A 23,964-nucleotide genomic window follows, 5' to 3' on the forward strand; every position below is an offset into this window, starting at 1 on the left:
TTTCCCTCCTCTCTCCTTCTCTCTCGCTCCTATTTTTAAATTTTTTTATTTTTATTTTTTTGTTATACTGTGTCTAAAAGTGTTTCTGCAAAGTTGCATGTGTTAATCCTCTTCTGTTCCCCTGCATGGAGCCTTAATTCTCAATAAGGTTCTCAGTGGCATGTGTGGTAGCTGGGAGCAGGAATTGCACACTCATCTCAGACAGGAGGGAAGCTACTGACTCTGGGTTGAGAAAAGAACTGCAGCTGGAAAATTAGTTTGCAGTCCCAGCTGTAATGCCTTAGCATTTTGGGATGGTAATCCATTTCCTGGGTCTGATTTAAAAAAATATGAGTCTTATGAATAAGTAAGTTGACCTATAAGTGAATATCACTTTTAAAGCCAGATAGTTTTGGTTAAAAATGCCCTGGTTGTAAATAATTTCTCAGCATTCGTTTGATATGTGAGAAAAGAGTGTAATTAACATTTGGATGGTCTCATTTCTTCATGGTAGTCTTCTTTTAAGATAAGGGGACATTAAGGGAAAAGCTGAGAACACTGGCTACTTCCCTTAGCACAACATACAAATATAAATTATAGCTTTATACAGCTGTGTTCTGTGCTTTGGAGAAAGAGTTATTGCATAATGGTCCATAAATGCCTAAGGCACAGCAAAAGCAACCTTTCCCAGGGCAACTCGGTTCTCGGGCTTGACAGTGAATTAAACTTGCTAGTTCGTTATCTTGAAAATTATAGTAAAGCCCCCAAAGTATGGATTGTAAGAATAAATCAAGAGTTTGGAGCAAAATAATGCCAGTGTTACAGATAGAGCCTCTCTAGGAGGTCAACTTGGCTTTAACTTTAATGAAAACCTAAAGATTTAGTGACCATGTGATTAGGGCTTGAGAGGTTTGTGACACATAAAGGAACCTTTTATCTTAATAATGTAGTATAATTTAATAACATGCCTCTGATAGTCTATGAGATCAAGAAGGACAGGCATAACTAAGTGCTATTTAGTATTAACAATACCAGCCTTGTATTTGTTTGGTGCTTTGTAATTTACAAGGAGCTTTAACATCCATCATTGTATCTGATTCTCAAAACAACTGTTTTGGGTGGGTATGTGATTAAACAACATATTATACTACTGTCTCTAGTTTATAGTTGAGGAAACTAGGCTAAAAAAAAAAATGCTATCTTGTTGGGCATGGTGGTGCATGCCTTTAACCCCAGCATTTGGGAGGCAGAGCTCCAGGTCAGCCTGGCTAGAGTTGAGACCCTACTTCAAAAACAAACAAACAGAAGCTATCTTGCCCTTTCTTACATACATGTTAAATCGTGGGTCTGAGGCTTAAACTTAAACTTGGGTCTTCCAATTTAGTTCAGTGTTTTATAGGAACAGTGCTTCTCTGCTACCTGAGAGTTATATAGGTCTGGGGTAGGACCTGTGGTTCTCAATTTCTAACAAGTTCCCAGATGATACCAGTGCTATACTGGTCTTGGGATCACACTTTGAGTAACTAGGCGTAAAGAGAATAATGATGTCTGGTTCTCTCTCCATTACCAAAAGTTGATACTCATTCTATGCCCTTAAATAAAGACATCATTCATCCAGACATAGTAGCATGCACCTGTAATCCCACCTACTTGGGAGATTGAGTCAGGATTGCAAGTTCAAGGCCAATCTGGGTAATTTATCAAGATCCTTGCCTCTAAATTATAAAACAAAACTAAAAGGGGTTGAGGGTGTTGGTCAGTGATATAGGGCTTTCTAAGCATACAAGAGGCCCTGAATTCAATCCCAAGAACTGGGAGAAAAAAAGAAACAAAATAATAATAATAATAATAAAGAGAATGTAATTGCCTTTAGTATATACTTAATCTTAGTTTTTAGGGGACACTCATAGTCTACAGGTAATCTTGGTTCTGGTTGTCATTTGTCTGTGTATATAAAAGTAAGGTAGGCCGGGCATGGTGGCACACAAGTTTAATCCCAGCATTTGGGAGGCAGAGGTAGGAGGATCACCATGAGTTTGAGGCTACCCTGAGACTCTGTAGTGAATTCTACGTCCGCCTGAGCTAGAGTGAGACCCTACCTTAAAAAAAAAAAAAAAAAAAAGTAAGCTAGGATTTCAGAAGCAACTCATTATAAGAAGTTGCTTTCCTTCCTCCCACAAGTCCAGCAGTCTGTTCTACTTAAGTTTCTTGACCTCAAGTGAAACTGATTTCTAATATTTTATAATATTTTTTTGGTCATTTTTTATTTATTTATTTGAGAGCGACAGACAGAGAGAAAGACAGAGGAAGAGGGAGAGAATGGGCGCGCCAGGGCTTCCAGCCCCTGCAAACGAACTCCAGACATGTGCGCCCCCTTGTGCATCTGGCTAACGTGGGACCTGGGGAACCGAGCCTCGAACCGGGGTCCTTAGGCTTCACAGGCAAGCGCTTAACCGCTAAGCCATCTCTCCAGCCCTGATTTCTAATATTTTAACCTAAAGATTATGCACCAATGATAATACTGAAGGACAAGGAGTTATTTATAACTCTCTATTTGTCAACCAATACATACATTTCTTTTTTTTTGTTTTGAAGTAGGGTCCCACTGTAGCTCAGGCTGACCTGGAATTCACTATCACTATGTAGTCTCAGGGTGGCCTCAAGCTCATAGCAATCTTCCTACCCCAGCTTCCTGAGTGCTAGGATTAAAAGTGTTCTCCACCACACCCAGCCTCAGTACATATATTTCTTTAAAATGTGTGTGTGTGTGTGTGTGTGTGTGTGTGTATGTATGTATATTTATTAGAGAGAGAAAGGTACAGATAGAGAAAGAGAGAGAGTGGTTGTGCCAAGGCCTCCAGCCACTGCAAACAAGCTCTAGACACGTGTGTCACCTGTGTGTGGGTACTGGAAATTGAACCTGGATCCTTAGGCTTTGCAGGCAAACAACTTTAACCACTAAGCCATCTCTTCAGCCCAGTACACATGTTTCTAATATGCTCTGTGAGTAAAGATTGAGGAGCTACAAAGGTATTATTTTCATTAAATATTTGTAAATTATTTATGAATAACAGTTGGTAGTAAATATATAATGTTTATTATGCATATTAATTTTTTTACATAACAATAGTATTAAAGTTAGAATTCAGAGTCATAAGTTTTCTGTGGTAATGGTCACTTTAATGCACTCCACATTCCTGCATCTGAGCATTTCCCCACAGGTAGTGCTGTCTTGCACCTGTTCTTTCTGTGCTTGCATTTTCATGGGTTTCCAGTCTCTTTCTCATTTGCATAAATCTAAAAAAGAAATGTATAAATCAATAGCAACATCTTTAAGTCCAAAAGTCATATTATTATTAAAAGATTTTTTTTTTATTCCCTAGAAAGTCACTCTACTTTGTGTCTAGGAAACAACATACTCTAAATCAATTTCAGTTCCTTTTTTTTTTTTTTTGGTTTTTCGAGGTACAGTTTCACTGTAGCTCAGGCTGACCTGGAATTCACTGTGTAGCCTCAGGGTGGCCTCAAACTCGTGGCGATCCTGTGACCTGTCTCCCAAGTGCTGGGACTAAAGGCATGTGCCACCACAGCCAGCTATCAGTTCTTCTTTTTAATTGAGAAAACTAACAGGTAACAATATTTTCATTTATTACACTATCTTGAACCACTAATCTAATGAGTATCTTCTTTTCCCAACAATTTTTATTGCCTGCATAAAAATTCTTTATAATCATGTTACATGTGGAATCCTAAATTCAGTATTGCTCTTTTTGGTTTTTTGGAGTCAGGATTTCACTCTAGACTTTAGCCCAGGTTAACCTGGAACTGACACAATAGCTCAGCCCAGCCTTGAACTCATAGCCATATTTACTTCTACCTCAGCTTCCTAAGTGCTGGGATTGAAGGCATGAGCCACAATTTAAGGCTTCCATACAGATCTTTGTTACCAAGACTTGCTTGTGAGGCACTGATTGAGCGTCATAGTGAGTTGCAGACCAGCCTGGGCTACATAGCAAGTCACTGTCTGAAAATAATAATAATAATAATAATAAAAATTTTACTTGTGTTAGTTAAAAACAATTGCTTATTGGGCTGGAGAGATAGCTCAGCAGTTAAGGCACTTACCTACAAAGCCTAACAACCGGAGTTCAATTCCCCAGTACCCACATAAAGGCAGATGCACAAAGTGGCACATGCATCTGGAGTCCATTTGCAGTGGTTGAAGGCCTCAGGGTGCCCATTCTCTTTGTTTGTTTCTCTTCTATCTCTCTCTGCTTGCAAATAAATAATAACAGTAATAATAACAATAACAATAAACAATTGCTTATTGTCCATATAGCCCTTGAAACTAAGTTGTTGTGAAGCCAAGGTGCTCTTTTAGGCCTTAGGAAAAATATTTTGGAGAGGGGTTTAGAGGTAGGGTCTCCGCTGTAGCCCAGGCTGACCTGGAATTCACTGTGTAGTCTCAGGATGGCCTTGAACTCATTGCAATCCTCCTCTATTTCTGCCTCCCAAGTGCTGGGATTAAAGGCATGTACCACCACACCCAGCTCCAAAAACAAGTTTTTAAACTGGAATTATTATTATTATTATTATTATTATTATTATTATTTGACAGAGAAAGAGGGGGAGAGAGAAAGAGAGAGAGAATGAGAATGAATAGGCATGCTAGGGCCTCCAGCCATTGCAAATGAACTCCAGATGTGTATGCCCCCTTGTGCATCTGGCTAAGGTGGGTCCTGGGGAATCGAACCTGGGTCCTTTGGCTCTGCAGGCAAACACCTTAACCACTAAGCCACCCCTCCAAAACCAATTTTTTGAAAAGAGGTAATGGTGCAGAGAGCTGAAAGACAGAATTCAGGTGGATTCATTATATTTACAGAGAATAATCATTGTGCTCTTAAATGGATATTGGAAGTGATATGCCTCAAATAGCTGGAAATGCCATGAGCTTTCTAGATAGAAAATATCTCTTAAATTCTCTCTCTCTCACTTTTTTGTTCTCTTTCTCTCTGCAGTCTCATACTGTAGCCTAGGCTGGCCTTGAATTTGTGGCAATCCTCCTGCCTCAGGTTCCTGAGTAATGAAATTACTGGTGTGAAGCTAGTTTCTAAGGTATTATACTAACATACTAGGGAATGTAGCTCAGTTGTAGAGCATTTTCCTTAAGTACCAACAAAATTTTTTTAAGTATTGCTGCAGTCAGGTTCGCATTGCTGGTAGAAATCACTCAACCAAAGCAGCTTGTGGGAAAGAGGTTTATTTTGGCTTACAGGCTTGAGGGGAAGCTCCACGATGGCAGGGAAAGTGATGACATGAGCAGAGGGTGGACATCATCCCTGACCAACATAAGGTGGACCATAGCAACAGGGGAGTGTGCCAAACACTGGCATAGGGAAACTGGCTATAACACCCATAAGCCCGCCTCCAACAATACACTCCCTCCAGGAGGCATTAATTCCCAAATGTCCATCAGCTGGGAATCTAGCATTCAGAACACCTAAGTTTATGGGGGACACCTGAATCAAACTACCACAAATATACTATTACTTTTTTTTTTGGTTGTTGTTTTTCAAGATAGGCTCTCACTCTAGCCCAGGGTGGCCTCAAAATCATAGCAGTCCCCCTACCTCTGCTTCCTGGGTGCTGGTATTAAATCTGTGCGCCGCCAAGCACCGCCATGCCCAGCTTGGAGAATTTTTTTTTTTAATTTTTAGTTTTAGTTTTATTTATTTGGGAAAGGGAAAGAGGCGGGTGGGGGGGGGGGGAGAGAGAGAGAGAGAGAGAGAGAGGGAGGGAGGGAGGGAGGGAGGGAGGGAGAGAATGGGTACACTAGGGCATCCAGTCGCTGCAAACAAACTCCAGATGTGCATGCTACCTTCTGTATCTGGTTTACGTGGGTCCTAGGGAATTGAACCTGGGTCCTTTGGCTTTGTATGCAAGAGACTTAATTGCTCAAGTCCAAAAGTTTTTTAAAAAATAGTTTTAAACATTTTATTTATTTATTTATTTATTTACTTGAGAGAGAGCGAGAGAGAATGGGCACGCCAGGGTATCCAGCCACTGCAGACAAACTCCAGACTCATGTGCCCCGTTGTGCATGTCTCATGTGGGTCCTGGAGAATTGAGCTGGATCCTTTGGCTGCAGGCAAATGCCTTAACCACTAAGCAATATCTCCAGCCCAAGAATTTTTTATTATATATAATGGAAGAATATTTGCCTAACTTCGTTTTTTCCTGTTAATTTATTTCTTAAATTTTATAAGTGAGATGTTTTTGGCTTAAGTGTGTGGAAAGCAAAAATAAAGTAGGATCCTTTTATCTTGCTTCCTTGTTCTCTGGGTAACAACTTTAAGAGTGCAGTGATATTGATAAACTCAACATGCAAGAGCAGATAGCAAATCCCAGGATCATGTGGAAAGAGTAGCTTCAGAACCCTTGTCACCCAACAGAAAAAGCTTTGGTTGATAAGAGCCTTATATGTTCTGTGAATAGGAATTCTTAGCACTTTTAACAGCATCTCTGTTTGCTTCTTTTTCTACTTTCATATCTAACTTTTTTCTAGGGTTGCTCTTTTTAGTAAAGCTAAACAAAACTTGCCGTCCTACAGCCTTACTAACCTTTGTTAATCTGCCTGCTGATCACATCTTTGTATGGCACCGGTGCTCACTCATGGGGGAAGGAGATTCTGGAAGAAGCAACAGCAATAACCAAGGCAAATGTGGGGAACTGGCTGTATGGGTGGCTAGCATGTGTGGGCTGTAGGTTTTACTGCACTTTCTTAAGATAGTGGAGACAATATTTCACCCTAGAGTGCTGACTTCTTGTAGCGCTAGAGTGAGAGACTATGTGGCTCAACCCTTCAACTAATTTGGTTGCATATTTCATCACTTAACCCAAAAATGGAAATTTGAATTAGTAATAATAAGTAAGTCTTTACCTTTGTAGTACTTGACATATGCATATGTTTTAATAAGACTTCAACATCATTTAGGGTTTGTTTTTGATTTGGGATTTTTGGTTGCTTTTTAGGGTTTTTTGTTTTTAATTTGGTTAAGGTCTTTTTGCTTGCTTTTTCTTCAGTTTGATTTTCATTTTTTACATTTTAATTTTGGTTATTTTGGGGCCATTTTTTTATTTTGTTTTCCCAAAGGACGCGGATTCTGATAGCGGGGATGATTCTGACAAGAGGTCCTGTGAAGAGAGCTGGAAACTGATTACTTCTTTGAGAGAAAAGCTACCTCCTAGCAAGTTGCAAACCATTGTTAAAAAATGTGGCCTCCCCAGCAGTGGGAAGAAACGAGAACCAATTAAAATGTATCAGATCCCTCAGAGAAGGCGTCTGAGTAAAGATTCCAAGTGGGTTACCATCTCGGATCTGAAAATTCAGGCGGTTAAAGAGATTTGCTATGAGGTTGCTCTCAACGACTTTAGGCATAGTCGGCAGGAGATTGAAGCATTAGCCATTGTTAAGATGAAAGAGCTTTGTGCCATGTATGGGAAGAAAGATCCCAACGAGCGAGACTCCTGGAGGGCAGTGGCCAGGGATGTCTGGGACACTGTTGGTGTCGGGGATGAGAAAATTGAAGACATGATGGCTACTAGTAAAGGTGGGACAGATGTAGATGACCTCAAGGTGCACATAGACAAGCTAGAAGATATTTTGCAGGAAGTTAAAAAACAAAATAACATGAAAGATGAAGAAATCAAAGTCTTAAGAAATAAAATGCTCAAAATGGAGAAAGTCTTGCCACTGATTGGATCTCAGGAACAGAAAAGTCAAGGAAATCAGAAACCAAAGGAGGCTGATGGTGCTGGGGTTAATAGCACCTTTGAGAATGATGTTCGTAAAGGAGATAGTGGAGAACTTGACAAAGAAGAACGTGTTTCTCAGCTCATGAATGGGGATCCAGCTTTTAGACGTGGACGTCTGCGTTGGATGAGACAGGAGCAAATTCGGTTTAAGAACTTGCAACAGCAGGAGATAACGAAGCAGCTTCGTCGGCAGAACGTACCTCATAGGTTCATCCCTCCTGAGAACCGGAAGCCCCGCTTCCCCTTTAAGAGCAACCCTAAACACAGAAACTCTTGGAGCCCTGGGACACACATCATTATCACAGAAGATGAGGTTATTGAGCTTAGAATTCCAAAAGGTGAAGAAGGAAAGAAAGGAAATAAAGAGGAGAGCCAAGAAAAAGGGGGTAAGGTAGCATCTAAGGAACCCCAGTTACCATGGGCCTCTCAGGGCATGAGAAGTCAAGATCACATCCAAGTGAGCAAACAGCATATTAATCAACCACAACCACCTCAGCTACGTTGGAGAAGCAATTCTCTCAATAATGGCCAACCGAAAAGTGTGCGCTGCCAGGCAACTGCCTCCTCGGAGTCATTAAACTCCCACGGTGGTCACCCCAGTGCTGATCTGCAGACTTTCCAGGCCAAGCGCCACATTCACCAGCACCGTCAGTCTTACTGTAATTATAACACTGGAAGTCAGTCAGAGGGCAGTACAGCCAATTCTTGTCAGAAGCAGGCTGACAAGTCCAACCACTGTAACCAGTTTGTGACACCTCCAAGGATGAGGAGACAGTTTTCAGCACCCAATCTCAAAGCTGGTCGAGAAACTACAGTATAAGCAAATTGCTGGATAAACTTGAAATCATAGTGTAGGAAACAGGCAGTGTTACTGTTAGCTGATGGCCTGTATTGGTGCCTACTATTTACATTACATTATGATTTTAATGTGTTTCCACAAATATTAACCTTTTTATTGTTAAAATATAAAACACTGGTGAACGTTCCAACACATCCCTTTTGCTTATGTATCATAAGTGGGCAGTTGTTGGAATTGTGGATAAAACATTGAAGCCCCCTTTTTTTCTAAGATTTTTCTCCTCCTTTGGTGTCTCAACGATCAGTATACTTACACTAATTTGTCTTGTTTAGTGTAAGTTTATTAGCTTTTTGTAGTACTTGGAAATTGATCTGATATCCAAAAAGACCTGACTCTTGTTTTTATACAGCCACTGAAAAGGGGAATTTGATATGTAGAATAAATGCCTCGTATTCCCCCCATAAATGTTAGAAATTGGTTGAAAAAAAATAGCATACAACTTTGTGGACACAACTTTGAACTTCTCATCCATGATTTCTTTTCATTCTATATAATTGGAGTTTTCATCAGCCCAAGATAAATGTCTTCGGACACATTTTGTCTTACACAGCTGTGCATTTTCTATATCATCATCTTATTCTTTATTTTATATAAAACTGATTATATAGTTGAAAACATGTCAATGTATATGAAGTTTGTCATAATTCTAAAATCTTTGAAATGGTTATATGTCTGGGTTTCTGTTTATGATTTGCATTTCAATGTACCATTTCTCCCTGTCTCTTACACACACACATACGTGCACGCACGCGCGCGTGCACACACACACACATACACACACAGTATTCACCAAAATTATACCAACAGAAATACCAACAAAAAATTTGAGTGCTCTGAGCAATGTATATAAGTTTGTAAGGACATTATTTGATGAGAAGGAAGAGATAGGACATGGGAGAAGGCTAAAACAAACAAATCTTTTTTCTTTTTTTTCTAGTAGTCGATAAGATGATAAATAAAAATTAACTTCAGTCAGGTCTGGAGTAAAGAGATGATATATAGTAGACTATTCTTTGGTCAACAGCTCACAGTCACTCAAGCAAGGAAAGAGAAGTCCTGATGAACAGCTACTGTGTAATACCTCATTTCAGTGTGTGGTTGCAATCTGCCTTGGTGGAGAGTCCTACCAAAAAAGGTGGATTTTAATGGGAAGAAAAGAATTGTTTTCTACATCCTTCTTCGTCTCTTAAGTTGTCTAAGAAGCAGAATGAAGAGCCAGAGATTATCTGACTTCACAGTGTTGATGTTGAAGATACCTAAACCATACTGACTCATCTGTCAAAACACTTGTCTTCCAAATGGTGTGAAAATTCAGCCAAGATGGCAATTCCCACTTAAGGAAGCCTTCAAGATTGTGATTGTGTGGTGGTTGTTTTCCTTGCTTGTGGACACTTCGCTTTATTAGAACACATTATTTTTAATTGTAGTATTTTTTTTTCTTTGCTTCTAAGAAGATGCTTTCTTAACACACAAGAGGTTGCTTACAGCTAACTTTTTTCCCTGAAAAAGAAAGCTTTTAGAGGGTTTTTATTTTTTTATTATTACTTTTTTTTTGCTTTCATAGAACAGTTACAGTCTTCAGTGGAAGTTGTTATGGCAGATTAGACATGGGTGAATGAAGTTTACCTTGTGTGTTGACTTCATTGAGATGACACTCCCCTGTGCTATTTGGTTTGAATGTACTTGGTAGGCTACTTCTGATTACTTAATGCATCTGTTTACACCCACAGTTGTCCTCCTTCCGTCCTCTTTAGGCATACTATTCCTTTTTTGCAAAAAATTTATTTTCTAGTATTAAAAAGAATTAATTAGGTTCCAACTGAATAACTAAAATGGACTCTCAGCCAGGCGTGGTGGTGCACACCTTTAATCCCAGCACTTAGGAAGCAGAGATAGGAGTATTGCCTTAAGTTTGAGGCCACCCTGAGACTACATAGTGAATTCCAGGTAAGCCTGGGCTAGAGTGAGACCCTACCTCGTAAAACAAAAACAAACAAAAAAGATGGACTCTCATTTTCATTTTTTAGTGGCCTTTTAGTCTAGTTAGACACATGTTTCTCTTTCCCACTAAAATGAGGAATTAGGTGACACTAATTAGGCAAGTAGGTGATACTAGACTGAAGAGTCCACATACAAATTAAATCTTTGGCAAGGAGTATGCCCACATGGATATTCCAAAGAATTAGATTTGTTTTTCATCTGCTGATCTAGATGTCCTCATATTGTGGAAATGTTTAGATATCCAAAGGGGCCCTTGATTTCATAGACAGCCAGGAAAGAAACTTCATTTGGTTGGCTGCTAGAGCTGTCCTTTCATGTATTTCAGAGCAGATGCTTATCCTAGAAAATAACTCTGTATGCATAAAATTATTTCATTGAATCTCTCACCATACAAGTATATAGTGCCATGTTTTGTGAGCCCTTATTACTTTTTTTCTTTTTTTGAGATAAGTTCTCCCTATTGCCTAACTTCAAGCTTGTGATCCTTCTGCCTTAGCTTTCCAAATTGCTAGAACTATAGGTCTCTGCCACCAGACTGAGCTTGGTTTTAGACCTGGTGGTGTCCCCCCTCCCAAGCTTAAATACTATGAGACTAAAGAGAAATGGTAATCATTAAAGCATTATTATATTATGGAAACACTCCTAGGGTTACCATAATGAAATGAAAAAAGTACTTATGCTGGTGAAATTATATAATGATCTGGCACTAATGGGAATATAGAGGAGTCGTAATTAATTGGAGTAATTTGCAAGAATACTATTCTGTGGAGAGTTAAGACATTCTATTCAATAAATTTAAACCAAAGTGTATTTCCTTTACTTCTTTTAATTTTTTTCAAGGACAGCCATTTATTTTTCCTTTGATAATATAATGGCTTGGAATTGTTTATAATTGAAGTGACTTAAAGTGTGACCTTATATGTTTTAGGCATAGGATGCTAAAAACAAAACACAACACTGAGTTTGTCACACCAGAGCCCGCATTTTTAAATTCTGCTGGACTATAGGAAGTTACATGGGCTTCCCACAGTAAGCTGCTCTACCCAGTGCCTTACTGGTCCTTTTCTGTTGCCTTAATATTTTACAAGAGATTGGTAGGAGAGAAAGCTGCCTGTGGTCTGGTATACCTGAATGAAGAAGTCTTCTTAGGTATAATGCAAAGCAAGTGTGGGTTACAGCCAAAATTATTATAAGCAATTTTCAGTCATCTTTTCCAGATTTTAAAATCTGTTTTAGGTATATTTAGTTTGGACCACTTTTGGTTGTGAAATGTATTGGTTTTCCTTCTATTATTACTGTAAACAGAAGTTGTGAATCTTGTTAATGAACTGTGGATTTTTCCCTCAATTTCTTAAAACAATGCTTGAATATTATCTTCAGCATAAGGCCTGCCTTTTCTGAAAGGGAAAGTTAGTTTGTAATGTCAAAAAATAAAGTCCTTGTTCAATAAAAATTGAAATCCTTACTTTCAAGATTGTGATTTTTTTTTTAAGCTTTTTTGTTGTTGCTTTTTGGTTTATGAGGTAGGGTCTCACTGTAGCCCAGGCTGACTGGAATCACTATGTAGTCTCAGGGTGGCCTTGAACTCTTGATGATCCTCCTACCTCTGCCTTTCAAGTCCTGGGGTTAAAGACATGTGCCACCACGCCCTTCCTTGAAGTTTTATTTCTCTCTTTGTGGGAGGAAGGAAAAGTGAAATAAGGTAATACAAATTAACCCTACTTTTGACTTGTACTTATTACTTGTCCATTTGAAGACAGTTATGTAAACCATTTGAAAAATATTTCTTGGCCATTCATGGTGGTGTACACCTTTAATCCCAGCATTTGGGAGGCAGAGGTAGGAGGATAGCTGTGAGTTCAAGGCCAGCCTGGGACTATAGAGTATGTTCCAGGTCATCCTTGGCTAGATTAAGACCCTGCCTTGGGAAAAAAAAAAAAAAAATCTTCATGGTCTTGATTATTCTGAACCTTTTGCATTTGTTGTCATTTTCTATTTTATAAAATTCTGGGCTAGGGGATGTTGCCTAGTAGTATGCTATCACCTACCTCACAATTACAAGGCCCCGGATTCCATCTCCAGTGCCACCCCCCTCCCAAAAATTAATTAGTTGATTTAAAAAGGAAGGAAGAAAAGGAAAGAAAGAAAAGCTGAGAACATGGTTTGTTGCTTAAAGGCACTTGCTTGCAAAGTCTGCTAGCTTGGGATTAATTCCCTAGCTATCAATGTAAAGTCAATGCAAAAAATAGTGCAAGGATTTGTGTTCTCTATACAATAGAAAGAGACCCTCAAGTGCCCCCACTTACATTAATTAACTAAGTAATTAGAAAAGAAAGGATTGTCTTATATGGGATCCTTAAGTCATCTCTTATGCTACATTTCTCTTAAAATCTTTTCCCAGGGCTGGAAAGATGGCTTAGCAATTAAGGCACTTCTCTGCAAAGCCTAAGGACCCAGGTTTGATTCCCTAGAATCCATGTGAGCCACAGGATGAACATGGTGGCACGTGTATCTGGCATTCATTTGCAGTGGCTAAAGGCCCTGGTGTGCTCACTCTCTCTCTGTCAAGTAAACAAAATATTTTGTAAAAAGTTTTCTCATGTTTAAATTGTTTTTTAAAATATTTTATTTATTTATTTATTTATTTATTTGAGATGCCCTTTGTGCATCTGGCTTACATGAGTCCTTGGGAATTGAACCTGGGTCCTTAGACTTCGCAGACAAACACCTTAACCACTAAGCCATTTCCCCAGCTCTTGTTTTGTTTCTTTAAGGTAGGGTCTCGCTGTAGCCCAGGCTAGCCTGGAATTCACTATGTAGTCTCAAAATAACCTCAAACTCATAGCTACCTCTGCCTCCCCAAATGCTGGGATTAAAGGCGTGCACCAGCACACCTACTTCTTTTTCCTTTTTATCTCAGTTTTTTTCTCCGTAGATTCTTGGTAATCACTAAAGGGGAAACAGGCAAAGCAGATGTATTTTTCTTTTGTCTTTTTTAAATCTTTGTTTATTTGAAAAAAGAGAGAAATAAATAGACAGAGTATGGGTGCACCAGGACTTGCCTGTACAAACTCCAGATGCATGCACCACTTTGTGAATCTGGCTTTACACGGATACTAGGGAATTGCACCCAAGCTAACAGGCTTTTCAAGCAAATGACTTTAACTACTAAACTGTTTTTCTGGAAGGGATCATTAGTCTTATTGAAAATTTGAGCCTGACATAATTTTTTGTTTTTTTTTTTCCAAATATTTTTTATTTTTATTTATTTGAGAAAGAAAGAGAGACAGAGAATGGGCTTGACAGGCACTGCAAACAAATTCCAGCTGTATGTGCCACCAACTGGCTTACATGTGTTCTGGGTAATCGAACCAGGTCCCTATGCTTTGCAGGCAAGCACTTTAACCAGTAAGCCATTTCTCCAGCCCCCTGGCATTTTTATTTTATTTTTATTTATTTGGAAGAGAGAAAGAGGCAGATAGAGGATGGGCATACCAGGGCCTCTAGCAGTTGCAAGTGAATTTCAGAAATGTGCACCACCTTTGCATCTGGCTTTATTGTGGGTCCTAGGGAATCGAACCTGGATCCTTTGGCTTTGTAGGCAAATATCTTAACCGCTAAGCCATCTCTCCAGCCCATTTTTTTTTAATATTGAAAAATAATCGCCAGGCATTATAGACTATAATACAACATATGTATGGGTTTTTAATATGTAATGTGTGCTTTAACTGTTATATTTTAATTGGTCTATGTTGGGCCTCATACCCTTCCCTTCAGGTACTTTGTTTTTTTCTGCTATAGGTGAAACATGCCAAAACAAAACAAACAAAAGCCAGATGTGGTAGCTCACAACTTTAATCCCAGTACTTGGGTGGTAGAGGTAGGAAAATCCCCGTGAGATCGAGGCCCTGAGACAGCATAATGAATTCCAGGTCAGCCTGGGTTATAAGGAAACCCTATCTCAAAAAACAAAACCAAACAAACAAACAAACAACAACAACAAAAAAAAAAAAAAACAGAAACAATGTTTCCAACACTCTAACCATTTCTGTGGGTATAGAGATGATCTAGTTTGATGTATGCAGTTAGTCATGTCCCATTCAGACAGAGTGGAGGAACATTTGTGTAGGGGAGGAGCCCTAAGTCAATAACAGACTCAAAGTATAATTGAGAATGTTCCAAAGTAAAGAGATCAAGGGAAGGAAGGAAGCAGGTCAGGATCAGGGAAACATGAACTTGGGATGGATTGCTGAGGATTTGAGATTCTATCTTCAGTATGATAAGTTTCCACCCAACTTTACACAGAGAGATAACTTTATTCAATCTACTATTTAGAAAGCTCACTGTCACCAAGATATAGAAAATAGGCTGTAGGGAGACAAGTTCAGAACCAAGTGTGCCAATTGGAAAAACAGCCCTTCTCCAAACAAGAGGGAGATGCAAAGGTGAGAGAAAACAGGAGCTGTTGTGGTCATAGAAAAATGTGGGACCTCTAGGGAATGGATAGTTCTCGCCACACAGTGCTGCTGATGGCCAGGAGCAACTTGAAGTGTTGATAAGAATTGGGGTATAAATTGGGATGTGGATATCTCCCTTCCAGCCATTGTTTGCTAATTATAACTTGCCATTTGGCACCAAGCTTCTGATACAAAAATCTGCCTACTCAGAAAACTCAGCATGGTGACACTGATTTTGTCATGACATTTAAGACTGTATTACCATCATCTCTCACCTAGAGGACTGCATAGCCTAATTTGTATCCTCTGTTCTTGACCCCTGCATTCCATTGTGGAGTAACTAGAACCATCTTTTAAAAACATCACTTATGCCAGGCATGGTGATGCACAACTTTAATTCCAGTACTCAGGAGGCAGAGGTAGGAAGATCATTGTGAGTTTGAGGCCAGCCTGAGAATACATAGTGAATTCTAGGTCACCCTGGGCTGGAGCAAGAACAAGACCCTACCTCGAAAACCAAATAAAACAACGTAAACAAAACTCACATCCTATAAGCAGCTTCAGGAACTTGCACTTACGGATCTGAATCTTACTACTGTTAGACTTTATGTCTTGCATAGGGGCCCATTCTCTCAGTTCATATCTTAACACTGTCACAGTGCTGGTCTTTAGTTCCCACCTCAGGATACTTGCATTTCCTGATGACTGTAGTCCTTTCCAGTCTCCTTCCAGATCTTCATTTATTTTTGCGAAAGAGAGAGAAAGAGACAGATAGAGATAGAGAGAATGGGTGTGCCAGAGCCTCTCACCACTGCAAAAGAATTCCACACACATGCATCACCATGTGCATCTGGCTTATGTTGGTTCTGGGGAATTGAACCTGAGTCCTTAGGCTTTACAGGCAAGCACCTTAACTGCTAAGCCATCTCTCCAATCTGACTCCCATTGTTGTAATTATGGTATACTGTACCTTGTCTGTGTGGATTTGATTCTTACATGAGAATGCAAGCAACGTAGAATAATTGTTCACTTCACCAGTTACTATATACATCAGACTCAGAAGAGTGATTCTCTAGCTGCAATGTACATCAGTCTCCGTTGGTCTTGTGGGGATGCAGGCTGCTGAGCCCACCTGCAGGATTTCTGGCTGACTAGGTCTGGAGCACCATCCTGGAATTACATAAACTGGCTCTCTTACCTGCTTCTTAGAGCAGAGCCTGAAAGAAGGAAAACTGACTCATGGTTCTGTTTAAACCAAGTGTGAACCTGTTGCTTCTTATGTCCCCTCAGCTGCTGCTTCTGCTGACTGGCATTCACTGGTATTTCTATTGAATAGCAAAAAACAGCAATACATGAGGAATTAGTATTACATGGGCAAAGAAGGGACCACACATAAGTGAGAAATGAGTATTTTATGAGTGAAAATTTGTTGAAGACAGGGATTTAGGGTATGAACTGGTAGACTCTGTTGATGTCACACACTCACCCTTCACAAATGCAGTCACACTAAACTTGCCTGTTGCTTTCCACATTTCATGGGCAATTTGCTGCTTTTTTTGTTTGTTTGTTTTTGTTTTGTTTTGTTTTGTTTTTCGAGATAGGATCTCACTCTAGCCCAGGCTGACCTGGAATTCACTATAGAGTCTCAGGGTGGCCTCGAACTCAGCAATCCTCCTACCTCTGGCTCCCAAGTGCTGGGATTAAAGGCATGAGCCATCACACCTGGCTTTCAATTTGCTACTTTTAATGTCTATTGCTTTCAGTGGCAACTAATATATCTCACATATGCACACATTATTCTGGGTCAGGAGTACAGCCAGCCAGCCACGGGGGAAGTAGGGCAAAGAGCATAGCTTAAGGTCAGTCAGCATCTCTTAGCATTCCTTGTCAATACTGGTCATCTCTGTTGTCCAGTGCAAAGGTAAACTAAGGCAGAGGAAACCTAGTCATATAAATAAGCTAAGTGCTGGGTTGTAAGAATAATTTCAGGGCAAGTTAGAAGACAGGAACTTAGCAGAAAAACATTTCAGAAAATTCTCAGAAAAGTTATTTGTAAGGTCTATAAGAAGTATTTCCACAGTTCTTTCCCATAGTTCATTCCCACAGATCTAGCTTGAAACTCTATCATTTGCATCCTTGATAAATTCCCAGGTGATATCAGTGGTGTCCCTAGGCACTTTTGGAAACAAAAAAAAAATTTTTTTTCAAGGTAGGGTTTCACTGTAGCCCAGGCTGACCTAGAATTCACTATGTAGTCTCAAGGTGGCCTCGAACTTGTAGTGATTCTTGTATCTCTGCCTCCCAAATGCTGGGTTTAAAGGCATGCGCCACCATGCCTGGCTTAGGAAACCAACATTATTGATCTGGAACTGGGATTGGCAAGCATTTCCTATAAATGGAAAGTATGTTTAAAAAAAAATTAAGTGGTTCAAGAGATTGACCCTAGCTAGGGCTTTGTGCCTGCCAAGCAAGCACTCTACCACTGTACTACAGCCCCAGTGCTCAGTAATATTTTAAGCTTTGCTGACCATGTAATTACTTGCTTTCACTGTGGCAGGAGGAAAATAGCCATAGGTATTCTGAAATGAACTTGGGTAGCAGCGTCCAACACAATATTCACAAATGCTACTGGGGGCTAATCCCTGTTTTTGAAGACGGTCACTTTTCATGCATTTTTATTTTATTTTATTTATTTTGAGAGAGAGAGAGAAAGGTAGGTAGAGAGAATGGGCATGCCAAGGTCTCCAGCCGCTGCAAACGAACTCTAGACACATGCATTTGGCTTATATGGGTCCTGGGGAATCAAAACTAGGTCCTTTGGCTTTGTAGGCAAGTGCCTTAACTGCTAAACCATCTCTCCAGCCCGACAGTTACTTTTGAGATCTGTTGGTCTAAAACATTGACACATAAGTAACTCTGTATCTGATTTGGAAGACAGATACATGCCTGACATTATGGTCCTATGTCTTGTGATGTTCAGAGTTGAGGAGGAGTAGCCACTGGACAGATAACCACACCCATAGTTATTTAGTACCTTATGACAAAGGCCAGGAGGGCAAAGATACAGACAGCGTGTCTTGGGAATGAAAGGAACCTCTCCTGTCTCCTAGCTTATGATGATTTTATTTCACTGAAAGAAAAATATCAGGAACTTCCTTTTCTTCACACTTCCAGCTCTTCGTGTATGTGTCCATAATGGACCATCAGCCCTTCTGTTATTTGTGAGCTCTTCATGAAACTCTTAGCTTAGCTCTGGTTTCTTGCCTTACATCCAGAGGCTCACTATACCTCTAACCCTTCTCTTTTACAACATTAGTTTTTTTTTTTTTTTTTCTGTTTTCTTTTTGGATTGCTCCTGCCACTGTGCAGACATATCTTTTCACCAGCTTATAAACTTAAAGAAATCCTAGCTGAGTGTGGTGGCACACCCCTTTAATCCCAGCATTTGGGAGGCAGAGGTAGGAGGATCGCTGTGAGTTAGAGGCCAGCCTGGGACTACAGAATGAGTTCCAGGTCATCCTGGGCTAGAGTAAGACCCTGCCAAAAATACAAACCAAAAAAACAAAAAAAGGGGGGGGGGGCTGGAGCGATGGCTTAGCAGTTAAGGTGCTTGCCTGCGAAGCCTTAGGACTCATGTTTGAGTCTCCAGGTCCCACATAAGGTAGATGCAGCTTAGTGATGCAAGTATACAATGTCACACATGTGCACAAGGGGGAGTACCTGTCTGGAATTTGTTTGCAGCAGCTAAAGGCCCTAGCATGCCATTCTCTCTCTCTTCCTCTTTCTCTCTCTCTCTCTCTCTCTCTCAAATCATCATCATCATCATCAAAGAGGGCTGCAGAGATGACTCAGCCATTAAGGCACGTGCCTGCAAAGCCTAACTAAACCGAGTTTGATTCCCCAGTAGCCATGCAAAGCCAGGTGCACAAAGTGGCACGTGCATCTGGAGTCCATTTGGAGGCCCTGGTGCATCCATTTTCTCTGTCTGTCTTCTATCTCTCTGTGCTTGCAAATAAACAAACAAAATTATTTTTAAATTCCTCATGGTAAAATCTTCACATTTTTTTTCTGTCTGGTGATTTTTTTAATTTTTTTTGTTTATTTTTTATTTATTTGAGAACAACAGACATAGAGAAGGAGAGAGATTATATAGAGACAATAGGCGTGCCAGGGCCTTCAGCCACTGCAGACGAACTCCAGATGCATGTGCCCCCTTGTGCATCTGGCTAACGTGGGTCCTGGGGAGTTGAGCCTCAAACCGGGGCCTTTAGGCTTCATAGGCAAGCGCTTAACCGCTAAGCCATCTCTCCAGCCCTGTCTGGCGATTTTTAAGTCAGAAGTGTTTTTTTCTTTTTGCTGAAAAAAAAGTACCATATGATAGTTTTAGGGATAAAAATACTTCCCCTTTGCCCAACTTTTTATTATTATTTTGGGTTTTCAGGGTAGGGTCTTAATCTAGCCCAGGCTGACCTGGAATACACCACATAGTTTCAGGCTGGCCTTACCCTCACAGCGATCCTCCTACCTCTGCTTCCCGAGTACTGAGATTAAAGGTGTGTGCCACCATCTCCAGCTTTTTAAAAACATTTTATTTATTTATTTAAGGGGGGCAGATAGAAAATGGGCATTTCAAGGCCTCTAAGTCACTGCATATGAACTCTAGACACATGCATCACCTTGCGCATTACAAGGGTACTGGGGAATCGAACCTGAGTCCTTTGGCTTTTTCTGGCAAGTGCCTTAATTGCTAAACCATCTCTCCAGCCCCCAACTTATTATTTTGAAATATTTCAGATCTATAGAGAAGGTGAAAAAAACAGTACAATGGACTTACTTGTATTTATGTGGGTTTGATTTTCAAGGCAGGATCTCATTCTAGCCCAGGCTGGCCTGGAACTCTGTAGGCCAGGTTGGCTTTGTACCTCAGCCTCCCAAGTGCTGAAGTGAAAGGTGTATGCCACCACATCCAGCCAAATTGCACATATCATGACAGTTTCTACCTAAGATGTTCCTCAGTTTGTCTTGGAAAATCAAGAGTGTTGTGTTAATATAATTATCCCCTGTAAGAAACTTGATACTGATTCTACATCACGTAGTATTTTTGTCAATCTTCATATTTATCTTACTTTTATCAAAAATATGAGTGAGTGTGTGTGAGTGAGTGTGTGTATGTGTGTGTGTGTGTTTTAATCCAAGATCTAGTCAGTGGCTTATTAAAATCTTTCACTGATATGTTTGAAGTCTAGGCCACATTCGGACTTGTATGGTTGTTTCCACAGTTAGATTAGATTACTCTTTGGTACTTATGCTATGAAGGTAACATTGTGCATTTCCCATTGCATCACAACATTAGACATAAAATATCATTTTTCCTATTACTGACATTGCTCATCATGGTCCTGTCATTTCCCTTCTTAGCAGTAGGGATCTGGGGGTAGACTGTGCATGGGATGAGTATTCTGTTTCTTATTCACCTTACCCTCACTCATCTTAATAGTTCTTCATGATTCTTTCCTGACTCAATTACTACATGTGGGGTTGAGGTATGATTTTCCAGGTGTCATTCCTTCTACATTGTTGCATTTATTAGCTGACTTTCCAGTTTTCCCTCTTTCAGTAACACTGTAGACTTAGCTCCTTTCTGTATTCAGGCTATATTTTTTTGTTTTGTTTTTGTTTATTTTTATTTATTTGAGAGCAACAGAGAGAGAGAGAAAGAGGCAGAGAGACAGAGAGAGAGAGAGAATGGGCACGCCAGGGCTTCCAGCCACTGCAAATGAACTCCAGATACCTGTGCCCCCTTGTTCATCTGGCTTACATGGGTCCTGGGGAATCGAGCCTCGAACCAGGGTCCTTAGGCTATATAGGCAAGTGCTTAATCACTAAGCCATCTCTCCAGCCCTTCAGGCTATATTCTTTTTCTGTTGTTTTTCTGATTTATTGGCCAGTTGGAGCCTGTGCCCTTTTGTTGTTGTTTGGTTTTTGTTTTTGGAAGTAAGGTCTTGCTCTACCCCAGGCTACCATGGACTTCACTGTGTAGTCTCAGGCTGGTCTCGAACTCACAACAGTCCTCCTACCTTTGCACCGAGTGCTGAGATTAATGGTATATACCACCATGCCTGGCAGAGAGAGAGGGAGAATGGGTATGCCAGGACCTACAGCAGCTGCAAATGAACTCTAGATGCATGTGCCAGCTTGTGCATCTGGCTTTATGTGGGTACTTGGGGAATTGAACTCAGGTCATTAGGCTTTGCAGGCAAGCACCTTAACTGCTCAACTGTTTTCACAGCCTGCCTGTGCCCTTTTGAAATGGCCCCAAAGGGTCTTTCTTGTTCTTAGATCCTTTGTGGTACAAGATATTTCAGACCTACTTTATACTCTTCTTACTTCAGGTCTGGAATTTATGATTTTGCCAAGATGCCATGATTTATTTTAGTAATGAATTGTATTTGGAATCAAGAAGTAGGTTCTTGGTATGCCTAAAAATTTATTTATTTAGCTCACTCTAGCTCAGGCTGACCTGGAACTCATACTGTAGTTGAGGATGATCTTGAACTTACAATAATCCTCCTACCTCAGCTTCTGACTGCTGGAACTAAAGGTGTGAATTACCACACCTGGCTAAAGTAACCTTTTTTTTTTTTTTTTTTTGAGATAGAGCCTCATTATATAGCCCAAGCTGGCCTCAAATTCCCAGTCTTCATCCTTCAGCCTCCCAATTGTGCACCACCATGCCTAGGTAGAAAATAAGCATTAAAAAAAGTTAATAGTGTGTTGCCATTTAAGAAGACTTCTGTGTTTTTTAGATGATTCATCTGTTGTTCCTTCTCACAGTTGTATTTAGGTAGGTCAAATACTAAAATTGTCATTTTAAAGACAAAACAAGTCCTTAACTTTTAGAACTTAACTTTCTAAAATGGGCATAATGGCGTATGCCTTTAATCCCAGCACTTGGGACACAGAGGTAGGAGGATCTCTGTGAGTTTGAGGCCACCCTGAGACTGCATAGTGAATTCCAGGTCAGCTTGAGCTAGAGTGAGACCCTACCTTGGAAAGCCAAAAATAATAAATAAATAAATAAATAAATAAAATTTTTAAAAAAATTAAAAAAGACTTACTTTTCCAGAATTATAATGCTAGTAAGATCAGATGCCAGGACCAAAACTTAAGTCTTAACCTGCCAGCTTTATTTTTTCCTCCCCTCCATTCTTCTCCCTTCCTCGCCTTTCTTCTGTCCCTCTTCCCTTTTCACCATACACTGTCCTTAAACATGTGGGGAGATGTCTGATAACCTTTGATACTGTGTCTTGGTTTTGGTTCAGCCCACTGAAAACAGAAAGCTTCCTTTGTGAGACCACCTGATAGTGACCAGAGCCTTGGGGAACATTTGTGTCCTTAGCATTGTCTCCAGAAGCTTATTGTAACAGCCTGTGCTGAGGAGGCCTTTCTGGCTGCTGGAATGTTGTGGTGGACTAGAGTGCTGTGTTTGATAGCAATGCAGGTCTGTCTCCTGGCAGCCTACAATTCAGTCACTTCATGGGAACCAAATAAAAAGCAGGAAGCCTGGCTAGTAAGTCTTAAGATACTGTATGTATACTTTGATTTAGTGTTTCATTATGTCACAGTCTCTTTTCCTAACCTTACTTGTCTTGTTTTCATTGAAATCTACTTTTTTTTTTTCATGAACACTCTAAGGAAACTTTTTAGATAGTTTCTCCCTAATTTCTGTCTGTCATGAAATTGTAATACCCATCCACATATTTATGCCTTATACATAAAAAAAAACTTGCCGGGCGTGGTGGCGCACGTCTTTAATCCCAGCACTCGGGAGGCAGAGGTAGGAGGATCACCATGAGTTCGAGGCCACCCTGAGACTACATAGTTAATTCCAGGTCAGCCTGGACCAGGGTGAGACCCTACCTCGAAAAACCAAAAAAAAAAAAAAAAAAACAACTTTTGGGCTGGAGAGATGGCGTAGCAGTCAAGGCATTTGCCTGCAAAGCCTGGATCTATTCTCCAAGACCCACGTAAGCCAGATGTGGGGGGTGGGGGGAGGCATGCATCTAGTGTTCTTTTGTGGTGGCTGGAGGCCCTGGCATGCCCATTTCTCTCTCTCTCTCTCTCTCTCTGCCTCTTTCTCTCTGAATGAATAAATAAAATATTTTAAAAGAAACAAATAAGACTTTTTAAAATCATGATCCAATAAACATTTTTCTCTCTTCAAGTTAATGCATGGAGTAGGGGCTGGGGAGATAGCTCAGTTAGTAAAGTGTTTGCTGCACGAACATTAGAATCTGGGTTTGATTCTCAGAACCCACTTTAAAAAGCCAGGCTTGCTGACACACACTTATAACCTTAATGCTGGGGAGATAGGGAAAAGCCAAATCCCTGGGACTTGTTGGCTCTCTGGTCTAGCCTAACTGGTGCATTCTAACTCATTGAGAGACTCTGTCAAAAAAGATGAATATTGGGCTGGAGAGATGGCTTAGCGGTTAAGCGCTTGCCTGTGAAGTCTAAGGACCCTGGTTCGAGGCTCAGTTCCCCAGGTCCCACGTTAGCCAGATGCACAAGGGGGCGCACACATCTGGAGTTCGTTTGCAGTGGCTGGAGGCCCTGGTGCACCCATTCTCTCTCTCTCCCTCTATCTGTCTTTCTCCCTGTGTCTGTCACTCTCAAATAAATAAATAAAAAATGAACAAAAAATATTAAAAAAAAAGATGAATATTATCCCTAAGAGACACCCAAGGTTATCCTCTGACCTCTATATGTACATGTGTACACACATTGACCAACATAGACACATTTGCACATACATGTGCAAATAATATAAAAAAAAGAAAAGAAAATGATTAG

At 40.2% G+C, this 23,964-nt stretch overlaps 1 protein-coding gene across 12 annotated transcripts in view; it reads left to right on the forward strand.

Annotated features, from left to right (window-relative positions):
* Kif1b (kinesin family member 1B) overlaps nt 1-23,964 on the forward strand; it is a 191,339-nt gene that overhangs the window by 87,176 nt on the left and 80,199 nt on the right. The window contains exon 20 of one of the 12 annotated variants that reach the window (XM_045150536.1): nt 7,133-12,126. The exons of the other annotated variants lie outside the window; for them this stretch is intronic. Coding sequence (XP_045006471.1) covers nt 7,133-8,614 — 1,482 coding nt within the window. The 3' untranslated portion in view covers nt 8,615-12,126. Of the gene's footprint in view, nt 1-7,132; nt 12,127-23,964 lie in introns of those variants that run through there. 12 annotated transcript variants of the gene reach the window in all.

This window comes from Jaculus jaculus, chromosome 5, assembly GCF_020740685.1.
Source record: "Jaculus jaculus isolate mJacJac1 chromosome 5, mJacJac1.mat.Y.cur, whole genome shotgun sequence".
Taxonomy (NCBI): Eukaryota; Metazoa; Chordata; class Mammalia; order Rodentia; family Dipodidae; genus Jaculus; species Jaculus jaculus.